Raw genomic sequence first — 17,565 nt, 5'->3', positions numbered from 1 at the left:
GGGAAGGGTTTGGGCTGCGGACGTCTGGGGTGATCATGCAGAACTGGGGTGCTCGGGGGAGGGAACGGGGTGCGGAGCCCCTGGGCGCGCTGTTCCAAGAGGGAACTTGAGTGTAGCCTTTGGGACTCGAAGAAGTTGGGTCCAGGTGGGCAGGGGACCCGGGGTGCACGGCTGAGCCGACCGGGGTGTCCGAGAACTGCCGGCCTCTGGGGCTGATTTGGGGGTAGGTCAGGGAGTCGTGGGGCGTCCCGCCTCCCTGCAGAGTCTGAAGGCTCCTCTCCTTAACAGCTGGGCTTTTTCCCTCCTTCCCAATCGAGTCTGGGCGCCAAGCCCCAGAGTGCTCATCACGCTGGACGCTGGCGCGGAGCCCTGGCATCACGACTCGGAGGCCGAGACTCTCTCCTGGAGTCACCCAGGTCTGGGGGGCGGGGTGTGTGTGTGTGTGTGTGTGTGTGTGTGTATGTATGTGTATGTGTGTGTTTCTAGGTTTTACCACTGTTGAGGCTCAGGGTGTCTGGCTGCTGCCTTCTGAAAGGAGGAAGAGTCTAAGTTCAGCATCCCTCTGAGCCCTTAAGGGCTGGGATGGATCCAGCAGGTTTTGGTTCCCCTTGCTGGGAATAAAGTATTCCTTGGCAGTGTTCTTAAGAAGTGTCCCCTCCTACCAGTCTGGACATCACCGCTTTAGCTCAGGGGAAGAGGGAGGAGAGGATCTCTTTACCCTCTCCCAGCTGACACTTGACCTTGCCCAGCACCCCTTCAGGGGCTCCCACCCACAGGAGAACCACCTGCAGTTCCTGTGGAGAGTGGGAGGGCTCCCCAGGGCTCACAGAGCCACACCCTCTCGCTGCACCTCCCCCACTGTCCAGTCCAGGCAAGGGTTGAACTTTGGGGCTTTTCTGGGAGGGGGAGGGGGAGGTGATAAGCTTCAAAGGAAAAACCAAGACAATGACTCCTGCTTGTGATTGGCTTTTGAGGGCCCCTTCTTAGGTTGGGATTGCCAGCCTGCAGGGAGGAGGCTGGAAGGCAGGAGGGGAGCCCCTGCCAGGTGACTGGCAGGACAGCACTTGGTCCTTTCATCAGGAAACTTTGTTTCCTGTTACTGATAAGCTGGAATACAGCCCCCACCTCCCTTTGGAAACACTATCCAAAGAACACCATGTGTCTGCTTTGCCATCCTAGCAGGCATCTCCTCACTCTCCAGGGAAGAGGGCAGAGACAATACTATAGATAGCTTGGGGACTGGGTGGGTTGGAGGGAGGATTAAAGCAGACACCTCAGACAGAGCTTGCATTTGGGAAAGGCAGGATTTCTGAATTTAACTCAGATTCCTTTAAGTACTTCACCAACCCACAGACCATTTGGCTTGTTCTTCAAAGGCAAGAGACTGCGGGACAGAACTCCTGGAGATCTCTAATTGAGTCTGACAAAGATGAACGTTGTGTCTCTGTATCCTTAACCATTGGGGGCCCTAAGGGGTTCCTGGTATGTGTGTGTGTAGGGGGCTGGGTTGGAAGCTCAAGATGCTGAGTGGCTCCAAGCTCAGACTTCCAAGAGCCATCAGGTGGAGCAAAGAGGAACTTCTTTGTCACCAAGAAACTCACATCAACAACCTGAACAGTATAGGCAGTGAGTGAGGTCATAGAAAGAAGGCTGAATTTTACTTCCTCCTGTGAGACAGGTTCCACCAATCTCAGGTTCAGCTCTGGCAGGAATGGTAGACTATGGGGATGAGGATTTGAAGTCATGGAGACTAGTGGGTAGACTGCACTGGGGGAGGCTGGACCTACCCTCACGGCCAGCCTGTAGTGGGCAGGCAGTTCTACTCTGCTTGAAGCAAGCTGAGGGCAGCTGCAATGGCTAACTAGGGTCTTTATCTCCTCTCCCAAGACATGCTCTTACCACACTGCAGAGCCTGTTTGTTGTGTTGTGCAAGCAGGGGGTGGAGACTAGGGTAAATGGGCAGTAGGGCGGGGCTTAGCAGGTTTGGAGGGAACCTGGCTGCCCTAGGATTGCTGGCTTTTGTTTTTGCTACTGAGTCTGGAGATTATGCCTGAGGGTGGTGCGCACGTGTGTGTGTGTGTGTGTGTGTGTGTGTGTGTGTGTGTGTGTGTGTGTGTTGTGAGCACTGTGTGTATAGCTAGCCACAGCCCCCTTCTGCCCTCCCAAAGCCACTTACAGAGGCTAGTCTGGTTTACACTTCCCAAGTACCCTGCATGCTTGTAGCAGCTGATCCTGTCCCTGCTGTTGCTCACAACCCTCAGAGTCAAACTTCAGCCTAGTTTAGAAGGGGGAGGAGGTGTAAAGCCTGGTGCTGGGTGACCTCAAGGAAGCGATGTAAAGAGTCACTGAGCATTGAGGCAGTCCACATTTGGGGAGTGGGTGTCACCCTTGGCTGTGCTCTGTTACCAGGGTTGTGTGTCATCTGTATGGGCCCTGCTCTCTCAAATAAGAAGGGGGAGCAGGGTGGAGGGAGCAACATCCCAGATGCCTGCATTGCTCCCTAACAGGGGAGATGGAACCATCCCAGTGTGTGGAGGAGCTGGAGGATGACGTGTTCCAACCAGAGGATGGGGAGTCGGGGACCCAGCCCGGAAGCGTGCTCTCTGCTGACCTGTTTGCCCAGAGCCAGCTGGACTGCCCCCTCAGCCGGCTTCAGCTCTTCCCTCTCACCCACTGCTGTGGCCCTGGGCTTCGACCCACCAGCCAGGAAGACAAGGCCACCCAGACCCTCAGCCCAGCCTCCCCGAGCCAGGGTGTCATGCTGCCTTGTGGGGTGACCGAGGAACCCCAGAGACTCTTTTATGGTGAGTGCTTTTAGCCTCAAGACTCTTCCCACAGAGACTGGGGGAAAAGAGGGGACTTTCCCTCCCCAAACCTGCTCTTTGTTATTTCCTCCCCCCAACTGAGCAGCAGGGGCTGTTGACTCCTCTGCTCTCAACCTCCTGCTTCTCTGCTTGTTGCTGCCCCTCACTGTGCTCCTAGGACCCCCCAAGGGGCAAACCGTCTTGCACTTCTTTCTGCCCTTCGGTCCCTTTCTGGAGGGATCCTTGGGCCCATGGGGTCTCCTTTACATCCTGTGCTCATTGAGTGGTCCAGCCTTTTGTGTCCTGCTGATGATTTGCCTTCCAGAAAGCTGCTCGTGTTGCGCTGGAGAAGGCTGAGGGATCTGTGACTCGCCGCTATTGACATGGAAGGGGAAAACCCAGCCTGTTCTGGGAGGGAAGGTTCCTAAGGCAGAAGGTGGCCCCCACTTGTCACTTGGGACTTTCTGTACTTGGAAAGGGAACTGGAGAAAGAGGTTGGGCCTGCCTGGGCTCCATGCCAGGGAAGGGGATGTTTCCAAGGCTCAATCAGACAAGACCCCTTCGTTTGTGGACTTCAGTGGTTTGTTTTATGAGAAATATGCCCTCCTCTGGCAAAAAGGGCAGGGTCAGACAGGCTGTTTTCTTCTGGTAGCACAATAGCTTATGGGCGGAGGCTAAAGGTGTCAGACTTGCTATGTCTGACAGAGCAGATTGAGGAGATGCCGCAGTTATTCCCAGAGGGAACTGCCCCGTGGGGCAATTGTGGCAAAGCAGTTTTGGCGGGAGTCTGAGAAGTTGGATAGGGCCGGCAGGCAGGCAGGCTGGCGCCTCTAGCGGTGGCTCTAATGCCAGCACTCGGGAAGTGTGGAGCTCTGGTCTAGCGGTCTGGTCCCCGGCTGTCTCTGAAGAGGAACTTGGCAGTTCTGTGAGTCTCAGGAGTTTTCTCTCCCTTGTTTTTGTGCCGCTGCCCAGAGCTTCAGGAGCTGAGACCAGCCGCCTTCTACTGCACTAAGAAAGTGAAGACATTTTTTGGTTTTCTTTTTTTCTGTCCTTTGTTAACCCTGTCCTCTATAACCCAGAAACACTGGAGAGCTGCCTCCAGTGCTTTTCCAAAGAAGGGCTTCAACCTGCTACTACATGAATAATCAATTGTGGTCAAATGTAGCTTGAGAAATAAGGACAGAAGGTTAGCCTGTTCACCTACAACACATTACCACCCTGCCCTTTGCTGGCACTGACAGTGAGCAGAGAACCAAAGGGATGGCTGGGACCATTCCCTTCTGTCCTCCCAGCGTCCACTTTCCACACTTGGGCAGCAGGCAAGGCAGGCCATCCAAGCTTGGCAGAGTGCCCTGATAAAGGCAGGCTGGTTCCTCTCCCTTCCCATACTAGGATTTACCCTTGGCCCCAAGTCTCGGCCAGGTGGGGCAGGCATGGGATGTTGGAGCAGTTGTGGAGAATGCTGAGATGTGTCTCCTCTATCTTTACAGGCAATGCTGGCTACCGGCTTCCTCTCCCTGCCAGTTTCCCTGCAGGCTTACCTCTTGGGGAACAGCCCGCTGAAGGGCAGTGGCAACATCGAGCAGAGGTACAGATTGCCCGAAAGCTTCAGTGCATTGCAGACCAGTTCCACCGGCTTCACGTGCAGCAAGTAGGCATGGGGGCTTTGGGGAGGAGGGGTTGTGTCTGCTGGGGCTGGGGGCCAGGCCTGCCTCTCTCATCTTTTCAGCAACTGTATCTCTGCCAGGCCTCAAGTTTGTGGTCCCAGAGTTTTGGCCTTGGCTATTGCAATTCCCATGGACTGGATGGGCCCAGCTGGATGAGCATCTTGCCCTCATCTCTGAGCTCCACTTTGGTTGTCTGCCCACTCCCAGCTCATGCTCCATAAGAGTGGTGTTGGGAGATGCTGCAGTTGCTCCCCGCGAATGGAGTGGCTTTCTGCAGTCTTATTTGACAGACTGTCCCTTTTCCAGGATGAGTTCAGGGGATTGTCCCTTACAGAACTAAGGGGAAGATTTTCAGGGTGCTGCAGTGAGTCTGGACAGTCCAGGGGTGCCTGGCTGAGGTGCAGTGGGAACCCGGTAAGCAGGCCAGGGGATGGGGCCTGAGTGGGGGAAAGTGGTAGAACCGGTTGAAACCTGACACTTTCCAGCTGGGGAGGCCGCTCCTCACTGTCTGTCTGGGAACCAGGGCCTGGGACTGTGGAGAGTGTACCTCGGAGAGTCTCCCCAGACTGGCGGCCAGCCGGGCGCTGGCCGGGTGCTTGGCCGGCAGCCTGGCACCAGCCCCGCCAGGGCGGAGCATCGCGTGTCAGTGGAGCATGTGGCAGAGTCCGTCAACAAAGGAGGCGGCTGGCAGGCTCGTGCTGGAGGAGCCCTCCGTGCCACTGACTGGAGGCTGCCCTGCTCCGCAGCCTCTGTCTGGGCTGGGCCCCCAGGCACTTAACCCTTCCTCTCTGGGCCGGCTTTCTGGACGGCTGCCAAGACAGGGAGAGGAGCCTGAGGCCGGATCCGTGCTAGTGCAGCCACAGCTGAAGCCAAAGGCACGCCACCTGGAAGGGAACACACTCCCCACCTCTGGGACTGCGTCCCTGGCCCAGCTGGCTCTGTGTGCATGCGCGCGCGCGTGTGTGCGTGTATGTCTCTGTTTGTCTGTCTGTCAGGAAATCAAGAGAATAAATAACTATGATTGGGCAGACCCTGAGATTAGATGGGTAACTTCAGGTGACCAGAGGAAAGTTATTGGTTGTAGTAGGTTTGACTTAAGGGCCAAACCATTACCAGTGCTAGGGGAAGAGGAACTGACCTTGGGCTTCCTGAGAACTGGCCATCAGGTTAGATAGGGTTCGCGCCCCTGCCAAGGAGTGCTGAGGGAAATTTAGGGCTGGACCTGGGCTTGGCTCCTCCAGTCCCTTAGTGGTCAGGAGGAGAGGGTGGCCCTACGCCTAGATAACAGGCCCAAGCTCCAGTCCTATTCCCTGCTTTGATTGTTTGGTGGAAACTTGGCTTAGTGTTTCCCCTTCAGTCCATGCGTGGACTCACTCAGATTCTGGTTTTCAGCCTCTTGGCCTCCTTCCTCCCCTGGTTGTACAGGCCTAGGGCTGAACCCAGCTCACAGTTTCCAGTCCTGGGGCTGGAGAGGATGGGAGGAGACGGTGGCTATGGGTCTCCTGGACTCATCTAGAAGACTGTCTGGAAGGCAGCTTACTTCATTTACAACAATCTGATCTCCTTCAGCAGTTGTTTACCAGAATATTCCCCCATCCATTGGTGAGCCCCTGTAGGCTTGGGTGCAGGCTGGGAGGCCTCCCTTGCCCAGCTGTGCCCTGGCACAGGACTGTGACACAATCCTGGGGGCCTTCCTCCTGACTCGGTCCTGAACAGGAGGAGGAGGAGGCCCTTATGCCAAGGTCTGGCCCTGCTTTCTGCTGGTTGGCATCATTTCTCCCAGCTCTACCTCTTTGAGGAACACAGGTCACTCCTAGACAGGATGCTGTCCTCCCAGCCAGAGCCACCCCAGCTAGGGAGAAGGAAAACCAAAGGAGAGCTGCATGCGAGTCTCCCCTGCCCTGCACCTCACTCCACACTGGCACCCAAGTTCCCTGTGTCCCCACCCTCCTGCCAGCTACCTACTTCTCCTATCTTGCAATGGCAGGAGGCTGGCCAGGGAGGCCTTTCTTGTCAAAGAGCTGGTTTTCCCAAATTTTCAAGTACGAAGAGCCAGGCTTTTTGTCTTTTCCTTGGAGAATTCTCCCCGGAGTCCTCTTTTAATCCTCTCCTCACTGGCCCTGCTCACAGACCTTCACTAGGAACTCGTCCTGTGGGAGGGGCCAGGCTGATAGCTTCAGGCAGGTGGAGCATTAGCCCTCCTGGGACCTTTTGGCAGCTGGTTTTAAGAAGTGAGTCATTTTCTGAACTTAATTCTTATATAAACTATTGTCTAATATTTCATTTCTAGAAAGTACTGTTGTTACTCCCCCATTCTTATCCTTTATTTTCTTTCCCTATTCCCTTCCCTCATTTTTGTAGACATAGAAACTGAGGCACTGGGAAGGAAGTTGTTTAGGATTAAGTGTCTAGGATTTGGGTACAGAGTCAGAAGGTCCAAGTTTGAATACCAGCTCTGCCACCTGCTAGCCACCGGGAAGTCACTTGACCTTGCTGAGCCTATTTCCTCTTCTGCAAATTAGAGCTAATACCACAGAATTTTATTGTGATGAATAAGTGACAAAATACCTGTGAACATTCAGGGCATATAGTAGATACTCTTTTTTTTTTGAGACAGAGTCTCACTCTGTCACCCTGCTAGAGTACAGTGGCATCATAGTAGCTCACTGCAACCTCTGACTCCTGGGCTCAAATGATCCTCCTGCCTCAGCCTCCTGAGTAGCTGGGACTATAGGCCAGTGCCACCATACCCGGCTAAGTTTTTTTTCCCCTATTTTTAGTAGAGAAGAAGTCTGGCTCTTGCTCAGGCTGGTATCGAACTCCTGACCTCAAGCAATCCTCCCACCTCAGCCTCCCAGAGTGCTGGATTATAGGAATGAGCCACCGTGTCCAGCCCATAGTAGATATTCTTGAATGCTTGTCTCCTTCTGTGTGTTTACAGTCCTGATTGTCCTGCACATTTGTTCTTGTTCATAGTTCATTTCCCAGTCCACCTGTCAGGCTGATCTCTGACAGAGCTGCCTCCCTGAACTTCCCTCCACCTGCCCTGTCCAGATAAATCAGCATCCAGGCTCTGTTCAGTTGTAGACTTTAGCCTTATCAATGTCTCCTCCAAGAATGATCGTCATTCCCTATCATTGTAGATTGAGTTTAGAGAGCTGAGAGAGGCAACCCAGGAGGGAGCTTGAGTAAGCCTGGCCACCTCCTTTCCCAACCCCCCCAGATCTGGGACAACTCCTGGGGTCAGACAGTGGCCATTGGTCCGTAGTCCTGTAGGGAGTGTGAGCTCCCTCATTTTGGCCCAATTACAGACCTCAGCTGTTCACCTCTCTGCCCTGGAGGAACCTTCTCCCTTGGAGGTGTGGAGCAGAGGGAGGGGGCACGATGATGGGATAGGATGGCATTGTGGCAAATTGAACCTATCAACATGACCCAAGGTGCAACAGGTTCCTAGTTCCCCTGGGTGTCAGTTTATGCCAGCCATGTGCTCTTTCAGTATATTTCTGGGGAGTGTTGCTAGGTGGAGGACTAGCCTGGTTACCCCAGTGATCAATTCCCGGTGGCTCCTCCAGATCCACCAGAAGGTCAGAGTGCTCACTGTGAGCTCTTTGGGTCTGCAGAGCAGCAAGAGAGTCAGAGGCAGAGTAAGTGGAGGTAAAATCGTGTCTGAACCTCGCCACACATCCCACTCTCCTTTGGCTGGCTCAGGAGTGAAGGTTCCTCTCTTTGCTCCTTCGTGAGCTGACAAACTGTTTCAGGGACCCCGATGGTCTGCTGACCATGGCTCACTTTGACGTGGGCTCTGTGAGGGTAGTGCCATGGTGTTTCCATGTCCATCGGCCTCTGCAGAGAAGCGTGAGGGGCAGATTTGCTTCCTAACTGAGCTCATAGGTGGCCCTGGCCAGAAGGTCTGAGTCCCAGCTTCTTTCCTTTGCCTGTGTCATGGTCTCCTTCAGCATGGGCCTGAGGAAGGACAGGAACTGGTGTCCCCTCCCCTTGGGAAAGTCTCCTGTCCCAGTGGCCCATCGTGACATTTGTGGGGGTGTTTCTGGACAATGTTAAGAGACCAAGGATCTTCAAAAAAGGTAGCTGTTGTAGACGGGTGAGTAAAGCTACGGGAGGATTGGGATTCCTCATGTTGTCAATAGTCTTTTCACTTGGACCAGAGTGTCTCCATTCAGAAAAGTTGGGTTTAGAAATTCCCTGAATTAATTAGACTTTTTGGAAAATGAAACCTGAGAAAACTTTCAGCCACTCAGTTGAAACGGTCCTTCCTTGTAACATCACAGAAAGGATCCTGGACTTATAGGTAGATCTGGGTTAAAATCCCACCTTTGCCACTCGTAAGTTCTCTATATCCATGGACAGATCATTTAACCTCTCCAAGCCTTGGTTTCCAATACTTACCTTGCAGAGTTGATGGGAGAGGCCTTTGGGAATTATAATACAAATAGCCATTAAGGTAGGGACAGTTGACTACTTTTGGAAATGTGTTAAAAGATGACTTTAAGAATTTCCCTTGCAGGAGGAGGAGGAGGAGGTAAGAAAAAAAAAAAAAAAGAATTTCCCTTGGACCTGACTTTATAATTCTTAGGGAGCTCTTTTGGAAGTTGTACTCAAGTTGGTGTTCATGTGGTGTATTAACTAGCAGCTTCCCTACCCAGCAGCCTGTTCAGAGAGCCCCTGACTGCCTCCTGACCCTCAGGATGCACTCCTTGCTGGCGAGTGGTTTCCTGGAACTCAGACCCTGGCTAGTGAAGTTGCCCAGGCTCTAAATGGGGCAGCCCTGGGCAAGGCTTCAGAGATTTGCCCTAGAGCGAGAAAGGTCTCTGGGGAGCCAGCCTCTGTCCCAGGAGTGGGAGGTCTACCTAGGCCAGTGCCAGGGGAAGAGTGGGGCTGGGGGAGGGGCCGCGGAGAGCCGTGTGCGTGAGAGCCAGCACTGGGGCTTGGGGGCCCTGTGTTTGCTCTGTGGCTGGCTCTGTTTATATCGCTCGCTAAATTTAGCTTCTGAGTCATCAGCGTGGCAGACTAGAGGCCGAGTTCCCCACACACTCTGCACCTGACTACTCTCTCTTCCAGGAGAAGGGCCTTGTACTTCCAGACAGTTCACTCCCTCTCCACTAAGGCAGGCCATGGGGATGGGAGCTGGGTTTTGTTTTTTTTTTTTTTCTTTTTAGAGGTTGGGTACTGGGATGAGGGAGTTGGGGGAAGCACAAAGAAAGAAGGATAAAGAAAAATGTCTGGTTTGCCTTTTGATCCACGTCTGGCAGCCAAGAGGGCATATTTCATGTCCAGAACACGAACAGTCAGCCCGTGTGTGGAGGGGAGGGTTCCAACCTTCTTCCTTGCCCAGCTTGCCTTGTCCTGTCCAGGAAGCTGGCCCAGGATGGAACAAGAACAGCCAGCTGCCAAGGGCCCCAAATCGAGAGTCAGAGACTTTGGGTTCCTTCTGCATGACCACCCCAGGCCTGCTCCTCTTCAGTGCCCCTGATGGCTTTAACCAGGGTACACACCAGTGAGCCTCCAGAAGTTGCCAGTGCTTTGAGGGAACTCTTCTCAGACTGAGGGAAACTGAAACTGAGTGATCCCTGGGGAAACTGGGTACAGTTCTCAGCAGTTCCTGCCCCTAGACTCTGGAGGTGCAGAACGGATGTCTGGGGTCATCGTGGCACGGCACAACCCTGCCCTCCACCCTCACCCTCAGCCCCCAGTGGCTGGAGCCAGTGTCCTGCAGTTGTGTTAGAGGAAGCCTGATGTCTTTGACTGAGAACTGGCCGGCTCCAGGCTCCCCTTTCTTCCTTGGAGAAGTGATTGGTGTTGCCGTGGTGGCTTCAATGTCCTGTTAGCACTGCTGGCTGGTCGGAGGAAGCTCTTGCCTAGCAGCGTTTTTCTTTTTCTTTTCTTTTTTGCCACATTGCTCATTACTTGGGCACCTGGGTCAGAAGCAGTGTGAGCATGTGAGGCTGTGGACCCACTGGGCCCAGGGCTTGCCCCAGCGTGGCAGCCTGGGATCCTGAGCCCAGTTGCCTCTGGCAGTGTGGCCAATCGGAGCGTAGAAAGTCAGGGATCTCCCCGGGACTTCATGAGTCTGCTCGGGAGACAGTGCTCCTGGCGCAGGCCCCTGGGCGTGTGGAGGTGGGTCCTGGTTTCCCTGGCCTCACGGGGAAGGACAAGCCTGCTCAGTGCTGCCACCAGGCCAGTGCTTTGCCTGTGTCCTCATTTATTCACCACAGCAACCTTGTACTTTTAGACCCCATGGTACTGGGACTCAGAGACTTGAGGTAACATGCCCAATTCACACTGCAATCAGCTGAGCTGGGAGTCTTACAGATTTGATTGATTATAAAACCTTGGTCTTCTCACCACCTCATCCCTGCTGCACAACAAACACATTCCAGAAAGCAGCTACAACGCAGCTGCCGTCTATTGCCCCGCCTGGTTCTGCCTTGTGTTGTACTTAGTTCCGTGTTCTTGCTTTTCTCCCCATTCTGTTGTAAAAGAATTGAGTGCAAGCTTTATATTTTAATCATCTTTGTATCCCTCATAACTCTCAGCTCAGTTGGGTGCTTGATAAAAGCTTGCTGAACTCAACAAAAACATCTTCCCAATTTCTTTCAAGTGGAATTTTCCAGAAGTCTCTCTTATCTCGGTGTTCCTGTTCTCAAAGGCAAGGCTCTGTCCTTCGGCCTTGGCCTGGGTAGGTTTGGAGTGTGACAGGGGACAGGGAAGAGGCAGGAAAGTGGCATGTTATGGAGTGCGGATCACCCTGTAGAGTCGAGTAGATGCAATTCTGCATTTTAAAGAATCGAGCATGGCTTCAGAACATGGTCTGAAGTTATAATTTCAGACCAGTTTTAGCTTTATTTCTGTTTGATCTTCAGTTAGCCCCGCCTCTGAAAGGTTTATTTCTTTCTGGTCCACAGCATCCTTACTAAATAGTTAATGATCTGGAAACAATGTCTTTAAACATACTAGGCGAGCAGTTCAGTGGTGATTCCCTTTGAAAAGGTAATACTGTTTTCATAATGTGAATAAACACTGTAATTTTTTTTTATTATAAAGTAAAAAGCTGACATGCTATAATAGTTTAGTGAAAGGACATACCTTTGGAGTCAGAAGGCAGGGGTTGGAATAACCCCCACCCAGCTGGCTTACTCAGGATGACTTTTCTGAGCCTTGGTTCCCTGTCTGTGACATGGGGTTGATAATGCCTGCCCTTCCTGTGGCCCAGATCTTTGGGAGGATCAAATGAGAAGACAGGGAAGCACCCTGTTCTGAGTATGAGATAGTGTAAATTGCAGTCTGCTGGATTTGCATTTTCTGTGTTAGGTTCCTTTACAGCCGTGCACTGCTCGGCGTGGCTTCTTCCTCTGTCTTCGGGGGTGAACAGGCTCTGGCTGGAGCACCTGCCACACGGCAGCACACACGGCCCCCAGAGGGTGTGAACTGGATCTGGAGAGCGGGGAGGCAGAGGGAGATTCTTATCCAGGGAGGGCCGGGAACGAGCTTTGTGCTCAGGGCAGAGGCCGTGTGGGATGAAACAGAGTTTGATTTATGTAACCCAACCTTGTCAGACACCACGGCCAGCTCTTTAAAAAAAAGAAAGAATAAGAAGAAAGCGTTTTACTAGTTGGGCCTCTCCTGAGGCGAGAGGCTGATACTATCACATAAAGTACATCTTTAGACCTGACCAGACTTCAGTTGTTCTGGCCTCAGAGCCGCGGGTTATCTTGCAGGGCTGGCTCTTCTGTAGTCAGTCCAGCGTGCACTTGCCGAGTGCCACACTGTGCCTCCATGCTCCCGTTACCCAGGATGGGCCACCGCGCTTACGGGCACAGAGCCTCGAGCACCGCAGGGATTGAAACACTTGCCGACCGACTGCCTTCATCCCCTGACCAGAGCCAGAAAGTGAGGCTGAGCCAAAGGAGGCTCACAGGTCTCTGGTGCCTGCCCGTGCCCTCTAAACTGAAGGGCACACTTTGATCCGCCATGTTGGGCTCCTTCCCTTGGGGCATTCACCTCTATTCTTTCCCTCCATGTCGTGGTTCTACCCTGTAGGCTCTATGAATTGGAGGGCTTTAGGGTAAGCTTTCTATCCCCTCTAGCCCAGCCTGCCACCCTGGGGCACCCTGGCTGTGCATTCTAGGAATCCCCATCCTGTGGGGGGAGAGCAAGCCAAGTCTAGGAGAGCTGGGTCTTGCTCAGGGGTCTGCCCTCATTGATCTCAGGTTGGGTTCTAGGTGCTATGCCAGGTGCCTAAGGGTCAGAGGCCAGGCCTACCCTTTCCTGGTTTCCCCTTCCTTCTCCCCGGCTCCTCCACACCCTCTTCTGGAAGGACCCGTGTTGTCTGGTGTTTTGGTGTCTTTGTGTACTTCATCCTGTTGGGTGAATGCTGACTTCCTTCCTCCTTACTGTTTCTCCCACTGGCCTCCCTTCAAGTCCTTTTTCTTTCCTTTCTAGTCAGGCCCTTTTGTTTAACTTTTAGAAAATATTTTATTTATTGTAGTTCCTCGTAATCAGGGCATTCTTTGATTCTCTTGGTACAAGGCAGCTTGGTTTCCTTTTGGAAAAGGGCCTTTGGAGGCTGCCCCGTGGCAGGGAAAGGCGGAGTGGAGTATGTGTGGCAGCTGCTTGTGCCCAGAGAGGTTCATGGGCCTGTGGATGGGCTCCCAGCCCCCACACCAGGCTGACAGGATTTGGAGCTCTGAGTTGTAGTCCTGAAGGCAATCATAGATGACAAGCTCCTCGGGGCTGGAAAAGCACCTCAGTGGTTTCTAAAAGCCGATCTGTGGCCTGGCTGCTGCAGAACCACCTGGGCAGGATTTACCTGTGGCCTGGCCGCTGGGGTAAGGCATGTTAACTCTGTGGGAAGAGATTGAAAGGGATTGAAGAAAACACCAAATCATGAAGTGTTATCTTCTAGGCTACAGAATCATAAGTGATTTTTATCTCCTCTTTTGTAATTTCTTGTATTTTCCAAGCTTTCTACAATTAACATGTATTGCTTTTATGATTAAAATATACAGTAAATGATTTCTGAGTTTTAAAATGTCACCCAAAGAGCCTGTTCAATATGCAAATTCCTGGGACCCTTCCCTGGAGATTCTGACTCAGTTGGTCTGGGTGGGGCCTGGAGACTATTTACACTAACCCCTCAGAGGTTTAGTGACACAACTGGGTGTGAAAACCACTGATCTAATTCAATACCTGCATTTTCCTTATAAGTCAAGTGAGGACTCACAAACAGGTTGGTGGGAAATCCCAGCCTAAAGCCGGGTCCTCTTATCCCTGGTATGAGGATCTATCCACCACCCATAATGCCTTCCTCTCCAGTTCATGAGCCCTAAGGACGTCACAGGCAGAGGCATGGAGCCCAGGTTCTTCCTGAGGGCTGCCCTGTGCCCAGCCTCCTGCATCGAGGCCTTCCCTCTGACACACTGTCTGGCCCACAGCTGCTTCTGGGTCCCCTAGTGTCCTGCCCTCAAATGACGGAGGTGAGAGTGCTGCCTTGCCTCACTGCTAGAGACCTGAGGACCCAGGAAGTTGTGCAGTCAGCAGGTGGCCTCCATTAAGTGGAATTTGGGGGGAAACTGAGACATACAGCGATGGGATTGGCCCAGGCCCAACATCACAGAATTGCCATCTCCCTTCCTTGGCCATTGAGCTGTTTTGAGATGATTTAGTAAGAAGAGGCTAGAAGGTCCACTTTGGTATAAATAAAGGCGCATGGTAGCACTCGGAGCATAGTGAAGATGGGAAGGGATGCTGCTCTAGGGCCAGATTGCCTCGGTTCAGTCTAGTCCCTGCCATTTACTAGCTCTGGTGGCTGTTTTCTAACTCTTTCAGTTATGTCATCTTAGTGGGCCTGATAATACATACCTACTTCTTAGGGTTGTTGGGAGGACCAAAGGAGTTGAGTATGTATAGAGCAGCACTTCCCATACTATAGCATAACTCAAGGTCACCTGGGGAACCTGAGACCTGAGTCGCTGGGTCTACATTTCTAGGAAGCTTTTTAGGTGACGCTGAGGCTGCTGGCCCGTGGACCACACTGAGAAGCAAGGTGGTAGAGCGCACAGAACGGAGCCTGGCCTGTACTCTCCGTGTTACTACTATTGTTATGATCATGAGTATTATTGGTACTTGGCCTTTTCACACAAGCACCTAAGGAGATTTGGGATTCCAGCAGACTGGCCTCTCCAGGGATCAGTCTTTTCCTGGATTCTCCTTCTGTTCCGCCACATGACCTTTGCACCTGTCCTGGGCAGCAGCTGGGGAGGGGAGGCGGAGGGGGGGTCCTCTGCCCAGCTGCTACAAGCCTGCGTCTTCGGGTGTGCAGCTGAGTCCATTTTCACGCGGCTTTACTCTAACCAGATTTTGTTAAGCCGGGTGTGTTTCCTCTTTTTACTCATCTTTGTTTACAAAACATGAGGAAGCCATCAGTCTCCCCAGCCTGTGCCTGCCAGGCCTCTTCTGTGGCACGCCCGATTTCCCTTCCCCTCCTAGCAGGAGCTGTGCCTCCAGTTGCTGGGTTATTTTCCAGTCTCTTCTGCAGGGGAGAGAGGAATGCTCTGGCTGTGGATGTGGGGCAGTCTGTGTCCACCTGGGTTGTCAGGCCCTGAGGTCAGCCTCGGTGGACACCGCTCTTCTCTTTGTGGCCTAGGGCTGGTTCCCTGGGGACAGGTTAGGGAGGCTGGGCTGGGTGTAACTTCAAAGCTCTGGGAGTCCAGGAAACCTGGGCTCACTGTCCAGTTGTGCCGACTTACTCTGTCCTCCTCTTCCCGTGTGACTAGGAGCAGTTGCCTGGCGGGGGCTGGGCCGTGGTTAAAGATAATTTAAGAGAGGGCTCCAGCTCCCCCTGACACCTCACATAAACTCGTTTGCTGCCCGGGCCACTGAAGTACTCCAAGTCCAGCTCGTGCTGGCTCCTCTCTGCACACTGGGTTTTTATTCCTCTGTCCACTGAGAACCCTGTGGAGAGGCCCCAGCCCCATCCTTCTGCCCTGGCAGACAAAGAGAGAACAAAGACTGCCTCTTCTAGCACCCCTAGTCCCCTCTGGGCCTCTGCCGGCCCCCAGGAAATGGTACCTGTGTGGGCAGGGCAGCAGCCAGCAGCCTGTGAGCCACTGACCCCTGAACTTTGCCCCTGGCTTCCCAGCCTGCCGGCAGGACCTGGGATAACCTCCAGAGCGTAGTGTGTATTCTTTGTTTTTGTTTTGTTTTCAAGTATGTTCTTGCTTAACGTTTAATTGGCTCCAGTCAGTAGGAAAGCGCTCCAAGAGGGATTATTTATGGCTTACTGTCAAGAGCAGCTATAAAAAGGGCAGCACAGAGCTGGAGACGCTGGGAAGGGAGAGCGGGCAGGCACACGTGTGTGCATGCGTGTGTGCGTGTGTGTGTGTGTGTGTGTGTGTGTGTGTATGCGTGCTTGCACTGGATGAAATCAGATTTTTGCTGCCTCAGCAGTGTGGTTTAAATTGAAGATTAACCCTTTGACCTTCACAGTGTCAAATCACTTGCAGATGGAGGCCCCCCCTCTTCCCCTTGTTCTCTCTGTTACTTTGCAGTGGGGGGAGAGAGGGGGGCACTTCTTCTCTTTCTCTCTGAAGCAAGTTTGTTGTTCATGCAGCTGAGGTTTGAGGGGCTTGGGAGCCAATCTGATTAAAAGCAGCACTTGGCTAAACTCTGGAACATCCTGCGAGCAGGGGAAAAAGTTTAATCCTCTTGTGCACAGTGCACACAGAGCCTGGTCTTTTCTTTTTAATGTTAAAACTGCAATTGTTTTTGGAGAACTCCTCTATCTCCTCCACATGCCACTTTTCTTTGGCCTCCCCCCTTCTCCCCCCAGTTTGCTGAACTGATAGGATTAAAGAGCCTGTAGATCGGGGCTTTTATTGGAAATGATAAGGAGTCCTCCAAGGATGTATTTGGGAGTTGTTTTTTTTTTTTTTCTTTCAGCACCAGCAGAACCAAAATCGCGTGTGGTGGCAGATCCTCCTCTTCCTACACAACCTCGCTTTGAACGGAGAAGAGAACAGGAACGGGGCGGGCCCCAGGTGAGGCTGGGCTCCCCTCTTCGCATGGGGCATCAGGAACACCGTCTGGAACAGGAAGGACGTTGGGCAGGACTGACACTGTGTCTCGTGGAGTTGTTTTTGTTGTTGTTGTTGTTTTGTATTTTTAAAATTTCTCTTGTGTACATATGATATACCCAAGCGGGACTTCCTTTCCCTGTTCAGGGCCTCAAGCGGGAATGGGCCTTTGTCAAACACTGTTGAAGGAGAGGCTGGTGTGGCGGTGATGGTGGGAGCTCCCAAGGGCTCTGACAAGTAGATTCTTCCGTCTCCAGCTGTCGAAGATGACCAGTTAGCAATGCTCTCCTGGGAGTGGACTGTAGTTTTTCCACAGGAACTCGGCTAAGAAATAGACTGGATTAGTCTCCCAGTTTCACCAAACCTGTCAGCCTTCCACTGTGGATGGGGCGATGACCCTGAGAGTCACCCTGCTTTAAGCCACCAGGGCCTCAGTCACGGCCTTGCCAGCTGAGGATGGCAGCTTTACCAGGCTGGCCAGCCAGCTCCTCGTCTGTCTGGGTTCTTACTTGGCCCAGCCAGTCCTGCCCCAAGGGCTCAGGGATTCTTGCCCAGCCCCTGTCACCTCCAGCAGACCTCAGGGAGGGTTGGGTTTCTCCAAGGACCCCTCAAATATGCCGAAAAACAAACCAGACTTCTGGATAGGCCTCAGATCTGACTTGGTCCCACTTGGAGGCCCCAGGATTGGTCCAAGGTGCAGAGCGACCACCGCCTCTGGCTGTCTGGGACTGGCTGGGTGTCCAGCATGGATGAGCCAAATAGCCAGTCAACGCACCGTAGCCAGTGGCTTGTGCCTTTGTCAGCTCTTCTTTCAAAAGCCCCTGCCAACAGACTGCATTCCACCCCCGGCAACAGCACCATAGGACATAAATGGGCAGGTTTGCCGCGGGGCTGGGAGATGTGGCGGCCACCCCACCAATAGGAGTCAGCCCTAGAGGACCTCAGACCCCTTGGTTTCCTTGGAAACAACATACCTCCTCCCCCATATCCCCCTTCCTTTTT

At 53.0% G+C, this 17,565-nt stretch overlaps 1 protein-coding gene across 1 annotated transcript; it reads left to right on the top strand.

The window, feature by feature from the left end:
* The first annotated feature begins 293 nt into the window (after nt 1–293).
* BMF (Bcl2 modifying factor) lies at nt 294–16,656 on the top strand. The gene is made up of 4 exons (XM_012766392.3): nt 294–416; nt 2,508–2,804; nt 4,295–4,455; nt 16,430–16,656. Exons 2-4 carry the CDS (start codon nt 2,513–2,515, stop codon nt 16,529–16,531), a joined length of 555 nt encoding a protein of 184 aa, XP_012621846.1. The 5' UTR covers nt 294–416; nt 2,508–2,512; the 3' UTR covers nt 16,532–16,656.
* The last annotated feature ends 909 nt before the right edge of the window (nt 16,657–17,565 follow it).

Source organism: Microcebus murinus, chromosome 6 (genome assembly GCF_040939455.1).
Source record: "Microcebus murinus isolate Inina chromosome 6, M.murinus_Inina_mat1.0, whole genome shotgun sequence".
NCBI classification, from domain to species: domain Eukaryota; kingdom Metazoa; phylum Chordata; class Mammalia; order Primates; family Cheirogaleidae; genus Microcebus; species Microcebus murinus.
Note: the sequence above shows the minus strand (reverse complement) of the source record. Positions and strands in the feature narration are given on the sequence as shown.